This window comes from Neolamprologus brichardi, chromosome 4, assembly GCF_056152115.1.
Source record: "Neolamprologus brichardi isolate AB-2024 chromosome 4, ASM5615211v1, whole genome shotgun sequence".
Lineage (NCBI taxonomy): Eukaryota > Metazoa > Chordata > Actinopteri > Cichliformes > Cichlidae > Neolamprologus > Neolamprologus brichardi.
This window is the reverse complement of record NC_142107.1, coordinates 24,496,721-24,513,064: the sequence shown is the minus strand read 5'-3', so window position 1 is coordinate 24,513,064 and position 16,344 is coordinate 24,496,721. Positions and strand designations below refer to the sequence as shown.

General features: G+C 43.2%; 1 protein-coding gene across 6 annotated transcripts; it reads left to right on the top strand.

Annotated features, from left to right (window-relative positions):
- Positions 1 to 2,705: 2,705 nt before the first annotated feature.
- Positions 2,706 to 15,494, top strand: srrm2 (serine/arginine repetitive matrix 2). Of its 6 annotated transcripts, XM_087840117.1 has the most exons (15): positions 2,706 to 2,917; positions 5,817 to 5,874; positions 5,980 to 6,231; positions 6,509 to 6,604; positions 8,088 to 8,273; positions 8,392 to 8,475; positions 8,555 to 8,623; positions 8,708 to 8,734; positions 8,822 to 8,938; positions 9,845 to 9,980; positions 10,069 to 12,194; positions 13,010 to 13,696; positions 13,779 to 13,847; positions 14,298 to 14,405; positions 15,050 to 15,494. In XM_087840117.1, exons 3-15 carry the CDS (start codon positions 5,984 to 5,986, stop codon positions 15,102 to 15,104), a joined length of 4,008 nt encoding a protein of 1,335 aa, XP_087696243.1. In that variant the 5' UTR covers positions 2,706 to 2,917; positions 5,817 to 5,874; positions 5,980 to 5,983; the 3' UTR covers positions 15,105 to 15,494. The 6 variants fall into 6 exon arrangements, with proteins under 6 accessions (XP_087696243.1, XP_087696247.1, XP_087696244.1 ...); XM_087840121.1 differs by lacking the exon at positions 5,817 to 5,874 and having other exon boundaries at positions 8,558 to 8,623; positions 9,848 to 9,980; XM_087840118.1 differs by lacking the exon at positions 5,817 to 5,874 and having other exon boundaries at positions 8,558 to 8,623.
- The last annotated feature ends 850 nt before the right edge of the window (positions 15,495 to 16,344 follow it).

The following is a 16,344-nucleotide window of genomic DNA, read 5'->3' as shown; positions in this document are numbered from 1 at the left end:
TACTTTTAAATTAAAATATTACGTTACTGAATGATAGAGCATTTAAGACAGTACACCATTTCAAATTTAACAACAAATAATAGAATTTAAAATGAAACGCAGCATTTTAAATTCATTTTAAATTAACAACAGCTAAACACATTAAGAAAAACGAAGTATTACAGGAGCTTATTTTAATTTTGCATTTTAAGAATAAAGTTAAATCCCATCTTTAAAGAGGAAAAAAGACAGAAAACTTTGAGAAAATATTAAAAACTTCTATAAGATTGTCTTTACTTTTATTACAGAAATGATGTCACCATTAAAATTAAAGGTGTGCTCATTTTTGAGCTTTACTGACACTTTCTGCTGAGAAAATACACGTTTTTTGTATTGCATTTTATTACAGTTTAAAGTTTGTAATGTGCAGCGCGTTAACACAGTCCAACAGTCATTAAACAGCCCCCTCTACAGGATAAGGATCATTTTTAAATTCCAAATCCATCTCGGTCTTCTGGGACAAATAGAAGCTTGAAATGTTATTAGGTTAATGGAAACGACTATTTTAATAAATAAATTAAAAAGAAATTTGTATGTAAAATGAAAGGAAACTGGTTCCTTACAGATCAGGTCTTGCTTCGTTTCTTCACGTGATAATCCAGCTTCTTTACATCCTCTGCTGTGGTCCAGAGGGCACTTCTGTGTCTGCTCCTCGGTGTTGTACCTACATTATCATAATAATGTTCATCAACATTACAGCTGATGAATCATGTTGTTGTCATAGTTTTGCAATATGATAGGATTTTTTTTTAATTCCTTTGTTTATATAAAACGTTCATCTGGAACAAATGCTCTGCAGTCCAAGTGTTTTCATACAATTTATACAATAGAATAAATATATTATCAAGTCTGGTTTAGTGTTAGACAATTTTTGGTTATTTTTTAATGCCAACGGCACGCTCAGACAACATCACTGCTCAGTTGTGACGCTGATTCCCTGACCACCATCGTTATGATGGCGCCAGGACGGGGATTTCAGATCATGCTACTCTTACACCCGTCTCTCTCATTCACACTTTCACAATAAATCACAATGTTGTCTGCAAACATAATAGTCCATAACCCCATAATCTCCCCCACCTTAAATGTCTACTGCACAACTCAGGACACCTCATCACTGTCCTCCTTCATCCTAACATGTGACATAGACAACATCAAAATAATTTATTCCAGCCTTGTGTTAAGACAGAAGGAAGGGGAAATAACAGAACTGTATAACGTTTTAAACAGGAGAGAGATGCAGCTTGTCTTCTGTTTCTGGCACTCAAAGGACACAAGCCTCGTTAGGTCTATAGGAAATTATGTTCTCAATACATTTCTCTTCATATTTTTTGAAAATATTTCATAAAATAAACTCATTTTCTGATCTATATATAAATAATGTCAAAGAGATTTGACATCCCAGGCTCATCGTTACCCAAAAGTGGAGTAAAAGGAGTTAACATCCATCTCTTTATGGTTAAAGACACACAGAGTGTTAAACAGAGTGATTTTGAAACAGTTAATGATTTATAATTATAATCAGAAAATAATCAAGTATAATTCTGATCAATCTAATGAATGAAAGCGTAATAACATCCCTTACAATCACAAATTTCAGTTTTTGAGATGCCTGATTTTTTTCCACCCAGATTCCAGGAGCATTGTTATGACTATGATGTATCCTTGACTCAGTGTGTGTGAGACAGAGAGAGCACAGTGGATAGAGTGTGTGTGTAAAGGAGTGAAATGTGACTCTGGCCCATCATCATGCATAATTCTGAACCAAACAAGTGATACTGAGTATACTGTGAGTCACAAACGTCGAGTCATGCAGAGAAAAAGTATTCCTGAGTTAAAAAGAGATCATGTTGGAATCATCCTACAACAACATTAAGACTGAATGAAAAGTAAAGTCTATTCATTTGTGACGAATAATGAAAGTGACTGAACTTTGCTTTAAATCATGTATTTGAAAGGCTGTAGAGAGAGAGCAGCATAGACTGATGTAGCTGTCATAGATGTCTCGTGGAGATCAAGGAGGGGAGGGGATAGAAGAAGAAATGCAAAAACACCCCGTGCAGACGGAATAAGCTGTTCTTCCTCTAGTTTCAGTATCAGAAGATCTGGGATTGGGAATTCACAGTTGAAAATTACAGCAAAAAACCCCCCAACAACAACAAAAACTAAAACCGCCAGCGGATCAAAGTGCAATACTGTGGACTCACAAATTGCATTTATATATTTTTGGGCCTTTTTTCTGCTTATTTTTTGTTGCATCATAACGTCAAAGCATTTGTCTGTTTCCTGCTGGATTACAACTTCCAAGGATTTGGCTCCCTTCCAATTTGAATTTCATCGACACGGAACGGATGATGACGGATGTATCTGAAGGACTGCACCTGACCTACAAGGCCACCCAGGCAAGCACGCGAGGGAGCAGGATTGACATTCTGAGGACTATAAAGCTGGATAAGTCCATCCAAGCTATGCAGTGCCTACTGGATGATACTCATAGGATCAGAGACTCGGACTTTGCAAACAGGCTGTTCCAGGCTTTCGTGTATTGGGGATATTTAATGCTCAATATAATAGTTAACGACAGAACGGTGTAGTTTTTGTGAATATGGTTCTGTCTTTCAGAACCTGAACGCATCAGTCTTTATCCGCGCCTGCGTGCGTCTGACGTCACCGGGAGTCTCGTTCTTCCTGCGGTTGGAGACCAGAGGGGCTATCTGAAAGCAAACGGAGCTAGCAGCGTTTCTTTATCTTTGCATAGTTTTAAAGACACTGTTATTATAATCTAATTTCCGTGATCGTGTGATTGTAAGGGACCTTATTAACCGCCAAATTATCTCAGACGCCGTTTTCTCTTCGCCCCCGCCCGGAGAACAAGCTGGTACGTATCAAATACGTTAGCTATATTAGCTTCGCTGTGTGTTGAGAGGCCTTTAGAAACATGGCGTTAAATTCGCCAGTTGGTAAGGAAACCAAATGTCAGAGAAGCTGCATTTACTCCTTTAATTTTTTATATATAAATATAATCTGCGTATCCCTTCGGTTCTGTTGGCGTTAGTTTTCATAAATTTATTTAACAATCAGGCGCAACAGCAGGCCTGTTATGGCGCACGTGTTAGTGCGCCAAAAATTACTGTTAGCGGTAATAAATTCAGATCAAATGAAGAAGAATTCACGTTAAACACGAGCGGAGACGCACACCGACCCACACAGCGTGTGCTACCCGGTTCAGAGGCTGCTCCAGCCTTCGGTGATCCGAAGCTTCAAACAAATCCGTGTCAACAAAAAAGAAAAAGAGTGCGAGAGACTGATTTAATGATACACCTGTGACAGTCCGAGGCTTTAAACAGGTAGGACTAATAATCACTGCCGGTTTTTTAACGTCTACCTTTGCGTCGGAATATTTGGTTATTAGCAGCGAAATCGAGACTATGAGAAAAGTTATAGTTGTCGAACCGTAACCACATCCTGCTGTTCAGGATCAGGGAGCTGTCGGCATAATTGTTTTCTACTCCTACCATTTTATTTATTTATTATTTTATTTTTATTTATTTATTTATTTTAGGCCGTATACTAGTGTTTCTATTTTACTTAAATATTGTTGTATTTTTTTTTTTTTTATTTAGTTTGAATGCGAGAGTGAATGAATAATGGCATTGTAAAGCGCTTTGGGTGCCTTGAAAAGCGCTATATAAATCCAATCCATTATTATTATTATTATTATTATCATTATTATTATTATTAAGTATTTTTAGATGTTTTTTAAATGTAATTCTACAGTTATTATGTTTTTAATTTCATTTGGTTTTACTTTGGATCTTTACTTGTACAGTACTTTATTCCACACACATTTTTTAAATATTTAATTTTTTGATTTTTAACATTTTATATTTACCCATAATTGCTTTTGCAGACTTTTATTTAAGCACAAAGAACAATTTAAAACGTTAAACATGTCCTTGTAATGCACTTGCATTACAACAAAGCCAGAAAATGGAAATGACATGACACACACTAAAGTTCTTTTAAAGCTTTTTTTTTACTCTACATGAGCACTCAAAGCACTTTATACAGCAGTCATATATTAGTGCTTCCTATACATTCAGGCTCCAAATGCATTAGAGAGCAACTTGCAGATCAGTATCTTGACTGTACAGTCTGTATACAGAGCAGCCAGTGATCGGCCCAACTAACCTTCCTAATAGTAGATGACATGGTGAACCCTGTTCTGTTGAAATTGTGAGAGGTAATGGATCAAACATGCCAGTGTGGTGGTCCTCGGACAGGTTTGCAGACAGTAGTCTGCACATTGTCTTGTTTGTGCTGCTGTTGGTCCATTAGTGACCCGTGAAGAAGAGCAGAGGTCCAACATTCAAAGAGCTGAAATGAAACCAAGTGTTAAGAACAATAAACGGTGTCCTCTGCTGCCCCTGTTTGTGTTTCTCTTTGTATATTTGTTGGTCTTCTGTCATTTGTGGGGACTCACCTGTTGCTCCCTTCCCTGTTCCAACCCACTTTTTAACCAATCAGCATTTGATCTATTTGCATTTGTATTGGTCGGTGTGCGTCTGCATACACGCGCTTCAAAGTTTAAATAATTTATTTTTAGATATTGTAGGTTCTAACACTGACTTTTCAGATGCAGGGAAAACACCAGGTGGCTTTTTGAGACAGGAAACACTCATTCACATTAGTGTTGCAGTGTAGGGCTGGGCGATATGGCCTAAAATTCATATCGCGATATAATTTGAAGCATGTGCGGTAACCTATATCACGATGTATTCTTTTCTTCTGTATAACGTATTTTCCACACTATAAGGACTTAAAATCCTTTAATTTTCTCAAAAATCGAGAGTGTGCCTTATGTGTGAATTCTGGTTGTGCTTACTGACCTCGAACCAATTTTGGCTTTGGCTTGATGGATTGTCAGAGCATTACAGCTGCCCTAGTGAGGAGCTTCGCGGAGTAATCTGGGTCCAAAACTCCGCCTGCTTCAGGTCCCAAAGTCAAACGAACACTGAGTTAAAAACGGTCTAAATTCTTTCATCTTTAATTAAATCATCAGAGTTGCTGCTTTATCAGGTGTAACAATTAAGTTTTACATCCATACATCCATGAAAACTAAATTTATTAAATTTAATGGAGTTAGAAGTAAACAGGAAGTTAGCTCGCTAGTTTACACCTAAACATTTCATACCATGTTCTGACTGAGAGATTTCTGAAACTAATTCAAACGTACAGCTCTGCTATCACTTCCAACATAAATAAAGACAGAAAAATAAACAGCAGTGATGTTTGCAGGGTTACTGAAGTTGGACTACCTGGTATATAAAGTTGTGCTATGTGATTGCTAGCGACACAGCTATGTTAGCATAACATCAGCACAGTGAAGCTGGACGATGAACGCCAACTTTTTTTCCACTCGATAAAAGTTAACGTGAGGGATTCTGGTGGTCAGGGACAAATGCAATCGCATAGCAGGATGCTGTACACGGACCAAACTTCAGTCAGGAGAACAACTGAGATTATTCATCCACAATACGAGGTTAGTTATAAGTGCTTCATCTCTTTGCTATGACTGTCGGCATAATTTGCAGATGATAATGGTTTTAGCCGCTGCGATGCTTTCAACCAAAACAGGCGCAGCTTGATGACATCATCAACATGCGCTATCGCGATAGAGCGGTATAGTCAAAATCTCTATTGTTGGCCAAATTTCTATCGTTTCTATCGCCCACCCCTATTGCAGTGAGTCTTTTTTTTTTCTCTTTAATCTTCAGGTTGTCTCCTGAGCTCCATATTTATTCAGTGTTCACTTGGACCTCACCAGCATATCAGGTCCTTTCAATGATCCTGATTGTTGTTTGTGTTTTTTCTACTTATATTTATTACGTTTTACTGCAGCTGATATCTGATGTTTAACCACTTGCTTCACGTCTTCAGAGCCATGTACAATGGGATTGGCCTGACGACTCCGCGCGGGAGTGGCACCAATGGCTACGTGCAGCGCAACCTATCGAGTCTGCGGGTCAAGCGGCCACGGGATGAGCGTGGCGGCGAGCGGGATGAGAAGGACCGGGAGAGGCTGGAGAGCCAGCTCAACAGGCAGCCCAATGCCGACATCCTGGAGCACCAGCGGAAGAGGCAGCTGGAGGTGAAGTGTGCCGAGCTGCAGGACATGATGGAGGAGCAAGGGTAAACATGGTTATTGAACTCAAAATGAATCTCTTTATCTAAGCTGCTGTGTGTTTGAAGGTCTCTGCTTCTTGAATCGTGAGGATTTCCAGCTTGTTCTTAAAACATTAACTGAGCTTTTTTTTTTTTCTCTCACAAAAATATTGAACCGTGTCTTTAGAAATGTGTAATCAATCCACCCAGATTGCTTCAGTGGGAGGAAGAAAGTACTGGTAGTGCAGCGTGCTGTTACACCGACTTCTGCATATTGCTGAAGCTTCTTTGTGTGAACGCTCAGGTATTCTGCTGAGGAGATCGAGGAGAAGGTGAACAGTTTCCGCATGATGCTGCAGGAGAAGGAGGAGCCTGCACCCACCTCCACCGAGAGACCAACGTAAGCATTTATGTCCTCATTAATAATAAAAGAAATCACAAATTGATTCCTCGAAGCAACTTTGGTTGCCTGTTTTCTTTTATTGGTTTCAAGAAACTAGAGCTGCCACAAACGATTATTTTGATAGTCGACTAGTCACCGATTATTTTTGCGATTAGTAGACTAATCAGATCATCATCCATTGAACGTAAAACGTACAGCTTATTGCACCAGCAGCATCTGCTCTTATATAACTATCATTAGCTTACAGCTTTAAGTGTTTAAGGTATGTGCTAACTAAAAATAAAGACAAGATGATAGTTTATTAAATTTAAATGAAATCTGCAGATTGTTTCGGTGAAGTTTAATAAACTCCTTGCTATCTAAAATATAACAGGACACCGGAGTATAGTCTCGAGCATCTCACACTTCTGATAATCAGTTGTCTGCTTGACGTTTATTCAGCTGTGTAAAAACTATAACTTTAATCTCAGCCAAACCGATTTACTCAGGAACAAATAAAATACTAAAAAAAGCCAAACAATAACATTTTTAAGTTATCTAAGTGACTTATATATCATGTTTAACCTGAGTAGCGAAAGTCCGCGGGGAGTTTGAAAACGATTTGCTGGGAGTCCGGTGTTCTCACGGCTCTAGTTAGCCTAGCCCCCGGCTAGCTATCGAGCTAGTGGGTAACAGACGTCTCCGAAAACGTCAGAGCGCTTTTGAAAATATGTGGTGTCTTGATAAACTGAGCAGATATTTGAGGTTTACACAGCTACATTCTCGCCTGAAAATATGCTAAACATTTATTTTGTGACCCAGAAAGAATAATAAGAGTAATATTAAAACTAACTAGCTGCCGCCATTGTTGGAAACTGAGCAGGGCCGCGCTATGAATTCTGGGACACAGCTTCTTCTTCTTCGGGGTTTAACGGCAGCTGGCATCCTTGTACATGCAGTGCTGCCATCTTCTGTTTCAGTCCGTTATTACACTCTTAAATCCTACTACTTATTCCTGCGTCTTTTGTGATCTTACAAAGCTTCAAACGACGCGTCGACTATTAAATCAGTCGTCGACGATTTTGATAGTCGACTAATCATGGCAGCCCTACAAGAAACATATTTTTCTATAAACCAGCACCAATCCTCGTACAGTTTGCACGGAGGATAATCACACCTGTCAGTTTATTATTTCTTTTGGTTCTTAACTTACCGTGAGCTCATTTGACAGCAACAGGGTTGCAGCAGAAGGAATAAGGCTAAAATTGTCTTGTGTCCATTAATTTAAAAGAACGTCAAGTTAATTACGTTTGTAAAATTCTGCCATGTCTTAATATGAGAGCTACAGCGTGATGTTCAGGGGCACCAGCTCATTATTTGCAGAATTTACAGGAAGCTTGGTCTGCACGTGCTGCCCAGGTGCCTAAACTCTGGAAAACAGCATGACAGAAACTTCTGATCCTTCAGAGCGTGTTGTTGGGTTTTTACTGTTTCTTCTCAGGGTGACAGAGACGCATGCCCTCGCTGCAGCCAACCAGCAGAAGAACGACCGCCTTCGCGCTGCTTTTGGCATCGCCAGCGATTACGTGGACGGATCGTCCTTCCACGCTGACCGCAAGGAGAAAGAGAAGGAAAAGAGGGAGCAGGAACGACTGGAGAGGGAGAGGCAACAGCAACAGAAATACACGTGAGGAGGACATGAAAACACCTTCAGAGCCTGAGTGTACATCAAATTAATTATTAATTAATGTTTTGATTATTATTTAGAGTCTGGTTTGTTTGTTTTTTGGCTTTTTCTCTCTCAGGTTGCTGGAAGATTCAGATGAATCCGATTCTCCTCCAAAGAAGCGCAGTCGCAAGAAGAAAAAGAAAAACAAGAACAGAGACAGGTGAGACGATAAATGAGGGCAAAGCAGAAAAGGTTTTGGCTGCTGAGCGGCGGTCTGATGGTTTTATTTCTTCTCCAAGCAGCTCAGAGAGTCCCTCCCCATCACCTCGCAGAGAGAAGAAGAAATCTAAAAAGAAGAAGAAGAAACGGTATTACACCACCATTTATTTTTTCATTCATATTCACTTATATCATACAGACTGTCACTGTTAACCTGAAAATCTGTTTTTCAGAGAGGTGTCAGAGGAGGAGGAAGACAGGTAGGTGTTCATCAGACTTGACAGCGTTTGATTTTGTCGCTGTTTAAACAGCGTTGTGTCTAACTTTGTCCCTCGCCCTCTTTAAAGTTCGTCAGAGGAAAAAGAGATGGTGTCGAAGAAAAACAGAAAAAAGAGCGAAAGTGCGAGTCCTCCAAAAGCAAAGGCAGGACGAGGCAGGAGCGCTTCCTCCAGCTCTGCTCACAGGTATGACAACAGGAGACATGCAGCCAGCTGTGAGGAACTGGCTGTTCATAATTAACCTTACAGTGCCGTTCGTACTCAGTTTGACACCATTTATCTTCCTACTGTATCATTTGAGGGTTTTTTCTCATTGTCTCACGTTTTGTCGTTGCCGCAAAACGTTGCACTGCTTGTAATTGCGTCTCGACCGTTGCTCGACACTGCGTGTATAGAGCAGGTAGTGCAACTATAGAAAAATAGTTGCGGGACGGCACTGTGTAGCGTTTGTCTGGGGTGTTGATCATTTTCCTAAATCCCTCGTTTTGCACAGTGTTGATGGAGCCATATCTTTGGTCAGGTGATAAGTAACAACCTCCGTAATTTCTTTGTGCCTGCGGGAGGTCGACGGGTATAGGGAAGCGCTGTATAAGGTTCCCGTTATTGATGTTTGGGTGGTTGACCGGGACGGATTTTCTCCGGTCACTTTCTCGTCATCCCTGACGTGCTCTCCGTTGTTTTTTCCTGCTAATTTTAGCAGCCAGCTTCTGTATCACGTGGTATAAGGCTCCGCCCTTGTCATTTGTTGAGCAGGAAGAGTGAGCGCTTGTTTTCATGCAGATTACGTCCCGGATCAAAATGCGGTACAATCGTCGTCTTTTTTTTTTTTTTTTTTAAATCGTTGTCATTTGGAAATGAGATCGCACATAAGTATGAATCGAGATCGCGATTTTTCTAACGATTAATCGTGCAGCCCTACTTATAGCTTCTCAGAAATGTGAGGATGTGAAGGCTTTTTTTGCCACGTCACAGTAAACTGGATAGAAAGTTTTACAGACAAAGCAATACATCAGTGAATCCCTGAACTTTAAAAACAGCTTTGACAATTTGGATCAAATTGTTAATTATTAAATCCCCCCCCCCTTACATTAGCAGCAGCCCATCTCCGGCACCACCAAGATCACGCCAACAGGACCAGACTGGAAGAAACGTTGAAGGTAGAAAAGGAAGTTCTCCAGACAGGAGGAGACGAGGCCACGAGGAGCAGAGCCCAGAGCAGGGCGAACGGGTAAGGCTGAGCGTGTGTGGTCACTGATACTGTTTAAATATTGATCGACACCTTAAAGTGACGGAAACGCTACTTTCATGTCATCTAGAAGAGGCCCAATCTTCAGAGGGAAAAAGAGCGACCAAGCGAGATGGAGAGGACCTCCAGGAGACACGACTACTCACCCCCTTCTCCCCCACCACAGCTGGCAAAAGCCACAGAGAGAGAGAGAGGAAGGAGGTCCAGGAGCAAGCAGAAGGAGAGTGAGAAAGGGAGGCGCTCAAGAAGCAGAGAAGTGGAGAAAAGAAGGCGTTCCCAGAGTGTGGAGATCATGGAGAAGAGGAGGCGCTCGAGGAGCGTAGAGATGGAGAAGAGGAGGCGCTCAAGGAGCGTAGAGATGGAGAAGAGGAGGCGCTCGAGGAGCTTAGAAAATGAGAGGGAAAGATCACGACGTTCAAGAAGCAAGGAGAAGGAGAAAAATAGGCACTCAAGAAGCAGAGACATACAGAGGGGGAGACGATCGAGGAGTCGGGACATGGAGAGGGGGAGACGATCGAGGAGTCGGGACATGGAGAGGAACAGAGGGCAGCATTTAAGAATAAGGGACACGGAGAGGGTAAGGAGATCGAGGAGTCGAGAGATGGAAAGGGGGAGACGATCAAGGAGCAGAGAAAATGAGGGGGAGAGAAGTAAGCGCTCCAGAAGCAGAGACATGGAGAGGAGAAGATCAGCAAGTCCAGAGATGGAGCGAGGGAGGCGTTCAAGGAGCAGAGAACAGCGGGACAAAGGAAAGAGCATCCCTCAGAGGACAAGACATGACTCCTCCTCATCCCCTTCCCCTCTGAAACAGGAAACCAGGATGGAAAGGAGCAAAGACGGAATTAAACTGGACAAAAAGTCAAGACATGACTCCTCCTCCACGCCTTCGCCTCCCCCTGAAAAAGAGAGACCAAGGAGGGAGAGGAGTAGAGAGAGGGAGCGCAGAACTAACGATCTGCAGTCAACAGTGCCAAACGAGAGGGACAACAGGAAGGATGCAAGGAGACTCGCGAGGGAGACGCCTCCTCGCCAGCAGAGAAATGACAGGAAGAGGGACGGACAACCATCCCGTGACTCCTTGTCACCTGCTTCCCACTCACCTGTCACCAATGGACGCCAGAGGGAAAAGGAGAACGACAGGAGAGGAGAAACGGACAGAGAGGGCAACAAGGAGAAGGACTGGCATCTGAACAAGCAGCGGGAAGGAGACAGAGTCCAGGAAGGCAAGAGGAAGCGGGACGAGGTTCGATTGTCCTCAGAAGTCAGGCGAGATGAATCGAGGCCTGCCGAGAAGGCGGTGAGTGAAAGACCGGAGGTGAAGGAGAAGCCTGCTGAGAAACGGGAGAGCAGCAGCAGCAGCAGCAGCAGCAGTAGTAGCGGCAGCAGCAATAGCAGCAGCGACAGTGACAGCGATAGCTCCTCATCTTCTTCATCATCTTCCTCCTCCTCCTCGTCCTCATCCTCTGAAGATGAAGGCAAGTCAAAAAAGGCTGGATCCCCACAGAGGGAGAAGGACAGCCTAGGAAAACCTGCGCTGTCCGCCATCGGGATTGCAGTCCGGAGACATTTAGCCAACGGTAAACAGCAAAGCTCCGCCTCTGAGCGCGACACACCCAAAAGCTCCCAGAGGGAGCGAGGAGGAGGAGCAGGAGGAAGAGATGCACCCGAGAGGGAAAGACTGCCTCAAAGAGCTCCGACGGAGGAGTGCTCACGCCGCACCAAAGGCCAGGAACGCTACAGCCCCACACAGATGGACAGTCCCAGCCCACCTCCTTCCCCACCCAGCAGAGCAGACACCAGAGGAGGCAGGATATGTTCTCCCTCTGAGGCTGATGGTGGGAGGGGGAGAGCCGAGGTGAAGGCTGGGGAAAAGGAGAGAGGGAGGGACAAAGACACAACCAGGGGGGCCACAAGGTCTAGCCCCTATGCCCGGAGGTCACGCTCTCCACCTCAGAGGAAAGCTACTGTCTCACCCCCCCGTCGCACTCCACCCAGGCAGTATCAGGACCCCCCAGCCCGGTCCAGAAGAGTTTCTCCACCTCCTCCAGCCTGGTCAGACCGAGACAGGGACAGGCAGAGGCAGAGGGACAGAGACCGGGAGAGGGAGCGGGTCATCAGGAGGACCAGGTCCAGGAGTCCAAGGAGACGTAGCAGGTCCACTTCAAGAGGTCTAAGAAGACGAAGCCCCCCCAACAGGTAAGAGACAAGCCTACATGTAAGTGCAGGGTCTGCAGGGCAGTGTTGTCATGAGGCAACATCCATGTTCTCTTAAGTTAATGAACAGCCTCCTCACAGGATGTCATCATCTTATGTTTTATTTTTTCTGTGACTGTGGTTGAGCTCGTCTAAGTGCAATACACGACTACAGCACGCACAAATCCTAACAGTTCCAGTCGTCGGCAACAGTAGGTAGGTAACAAATCACATGATGAATATTTAGGGGGCAAATTTACAACCACAGTTCCTCAATAGTTGGGACGCTGAATAAAATGTAATTAAAACAGAATGCAATGATGTGCAAATATCAAACTCATTCACAATCGAACAAATATCAAATGTTTAAGCTGTGGACATTTTAGAAGATGTCACGAATGTGATAGCAGCTGCATGTCTCTGAATAGTTGTGACATTCTGAGTCAGTTTTTTCCAAAGATGCACTAATCTTTGGAAAACATTAGTCTTTGGAAAACACAGAGATCATAATGTGAAGGCCCTGTCAGACGAAGGCCCTGGGGCAGACCCAGACCACGCTGGAGAGATTACCTCTGTCTGCTGGCCTAAAAACACCTCGGTCCTGTCCTGATGTATGAACATCAGATCAGCCCCCTCTAATATTAATTATTGTTCTGAACCCTCGTATGTACTAACATGTCATTATAAATAAAAACTTAGTTTACTTCAGATGGAAGTTTCTAATCTGACATCATTGTGTTTTTCTGTTTAGTGTATTGTGGGTGGTGATTCTGACTCTGTGCAGAGTAACAGTAAAGTCAAATCTTTTTCCCCCCCAGGCCTCGGCGGTCTCCGTCTCCACAGCGGCGAAGAAGGACGAGTCGCTCGCTCTCACGTGAAAGAGAAAGGGAGCGAGAACGTGAGAGGGTCAGGAGGAGGGAGCTCGAGCAGGAGCGAGAAAGGGAGAAGGAAAAAGAAAGCCTGCAGCCAAAGGATGTTCCCCAACCCCGCAGGTCTTCTTCCTCGTCATCATCTTCTTCCAGCTCCTCTTCTTCCTCGGCGTCCTCACAGTCCCTGCCGCCAGAGAGGAAAGACAGCAGAGGACCATCAGAGAGGGACAGGAGAGCAGATCAGCAGGACGAGAGGAGGGAGCAGAAAAGCCGACCCTCTTCCTCACAGGGCCCTTCTAGAGACTCTTCTCATGCTCCGCCCTCAGGCGGGAGAGGCTCACAGTCGGATCCTCGCCGCTCTGAAGTGACCCCGCAAAGATCTCTGGGGAGCAGCCAACCAGACGGCAAGCAGCCGCACCGGGGTCAAAGCGGAAAGCGGTCACCGCCAGCCAGCCGCCAGCCACCCGAACGAACGGGCAGAAGCGAGAACGCTGTAAACGGGAAGGAGGCAGAGACGAAGAGCAGCAGCTCCAGCTCCTCTTCATCTTCTTCCTCCTCTTCATCATCCTCCTCCTCCTCATCATCATCTTCGTCCTCTTCAGACAGCTCAGATTCTGAAGCCGAGCAGGAGAACGGGTGAGCAGACGGATCATCTGAGCTTTAACTGTGTCCGTCACACCGTTAATGAACTAAGACCGTTTTCTTTTCTCTCCAACAGGAAGGCAGCCAAATCTAAGAGCTCTGCTTCCTCTTCCTCTGACAACGAGAAGGAAGCAAAGAAGAGAAGGTAAGAAGGGAGGACCACAGCAACGACACGTTTATGCTCGAAGCGAAAGTCTCCGGAAAGAAAGAAACACTCAGGAGGAGAACAAGTGGAAACAGGAAGTTGCAAAATAGTTTGTTGTTGTTTGTGTTTTTAATCATCAGTTGTGACATCACTTTGGGCAACAGTGGCGAGCTGCCAGCTAGCTTAAAGATTTCATGAAAAATATCTCCGTGGTCCTGTAAAATGTTAAACTACAGTAACAGGCAGATAAAACGAACTGTTGCCCAATTAATGTTTTTTTCTCCTGTGTAGTCACCACTTCTCTGGAAGTTCTCATTGTTATCATTGTTATCATACTCGCTGAGCCGTTAGGCGAGTACCGGCCTGTTTCAGCTTTAATGGTTACAGTGATGTTTGATTATGCCGAGGTTGCAGCGCGGTAGTCTGATGACAGATTTGTTTTGCTCGCAGCCCCGTCAGGCCTCAGCGGGTGCCGGCTGATTCGCTGAGAGATTCTCGCTCCCTCAGTTACTCTCCTCCCCGACACGTGAGACCAGTGGCGTCCTCACCGAGCCGCAGGTCTGTAACCACCCAGGACATTTGAACGTTACAGAGCGACAGCAGCCTGTGGTGTCGTTTATTCATTTTGGTTGATTTTACAGAATCAGAAAAAATCATTTGTGGAGTTTTAAACGTATTTTTAAATGATGCTGAAGCTAAAATATATCGAGAGCCTGCTGTGATTACATATACATGTCCTGATGACTTCAGCAGGCTGAATAAGATTATTAAAAAATAAACAGGTTGTTAGTTTTAGTGCTGTTTAGTGAGATGTGCAGCAGTGAGTAATGCAGGGCGAAAAGACCAGGAGATTTGCTAGAAGTGGAGACCAAACTTTGAAACCCTTTGGCGGGCGGTTTCAGACCCCCGGGCCACGTGTTTGACACACCTGCCATAAACTGTAAAACAAATAGGAATGAACACATCACCACTTCCTGTCAGGGTACAAAAATGAAGACAGAACATCTCAAATTTAACCTCCCTGCTCATATATGCAGATATATCTACAGAAGCTGGTGCTTTTTGTATCTAATGCACCTGTTTCACATCAGCTGTTGTGAAACGATTTTGTATGAATAAAGGTTTATTTATATTAAAGTGGAGTAGTAGTGGAAAAGGTTTGGAAATGACTTGTTTGTTTTTCTTAAACTCTTTCCTGGTAGAAGCAGCAACAGACGGTCACCGAACCAATCATCGAGCAGCAGACGGAGGAAGTGAGCCAACAGCAGACGCCTCCCTTCTTCTTCTGTGGTGTTTGAACTGGACTACAACACAAACTCCAGAGCCAGCAGTCAGCAGATCTGCGTCGCCGGGAGGTCTCCAGTGTTAGTGGGGTTTTTGTTTTGTTTTTTTTAAGCAGCGATGGCTCGAGGCTGGCGTGTACGTCTCTTTTTATGAGCTCAGTAAAAAGTTCACACAGTTAAGTAAAGCGTAACTCTAGCACTGTTCCTCTGTACCTGTACTCTGTGTTGCGTTTCACCTGTAGATATGAGCTGTCTGTATTTTGGTTATCATGTGAGTTCCATTTAATGTGAGCAGAAACTGAAACGTGGTTAATTTCTTTGTTGCAAATGATTAATAATAATAATAAAAGGCAATTGTACATTTTATTTGTCTGGGAGTTTTCTGTTGCTGTGCTTTGTGTCACACTTTAAAGGTACTTTTGTAGTTTTTCTGCAATTTGTGACTTCAACTTTAACCAGTGTTTGAGCAGCGGGAGTGTTGCTGTTTTAACTTTTAACACCATTTTCTCAACAAGCTTCTGCTGGAAATAAGAATGTTTAACAGCTCACTCAGTCCAATAAAGGTCACATCGACTCACTGCGTATGAGACGCACAACTGAGCATTATTTCAACTTGCATTTCTTAACAGTAAAAAGATGCTTTGAAACTTGCTAGCAATCACGTTCTGTTAATGCCGAGTGTTAAAGAGGAAATGCACCTTTAAGTAGCAGTAATCGAGGTTTTGTTGCAGTGCAGAGAATTACTTCAGTTTGCTTTTGACTGAACAATTGAAGTTTTTGTCTTATTCAGAAACTGTAACAAGCAATTTTCATACATTAATCATAGTTTTTAATTTCCTAAGACTAAATTTAAGTCTTTCAATGTAAAAGTATTTGTACTGTAGTAACAGATTTAATTAAAATTATGCAGTGCGTGTTTATTTGTATGGTGTAAACATACTGTCATAACTGCTCATTCAGTTTTCACCACAATTGTTCTAGAAAAAGCCACAAAAGTCTTTTTATACTTTTATGATGAATAAAAACAGGAGCTGAGCTGTTGTTGCTTCATGAAGCTTTAGCAATCTGTTTTCCTGGAAAAAAAAGTCCTGTTCATTCAGTTGAGTTTCACTTCATGTTTCCTTCTTGTTGCCCACGCCCCAGAGTTTGAGAACCGCTACTAATGATGGTAACTGTATGTGTCGTTGAGCAGGTAGATTGTATAATCACCCCGG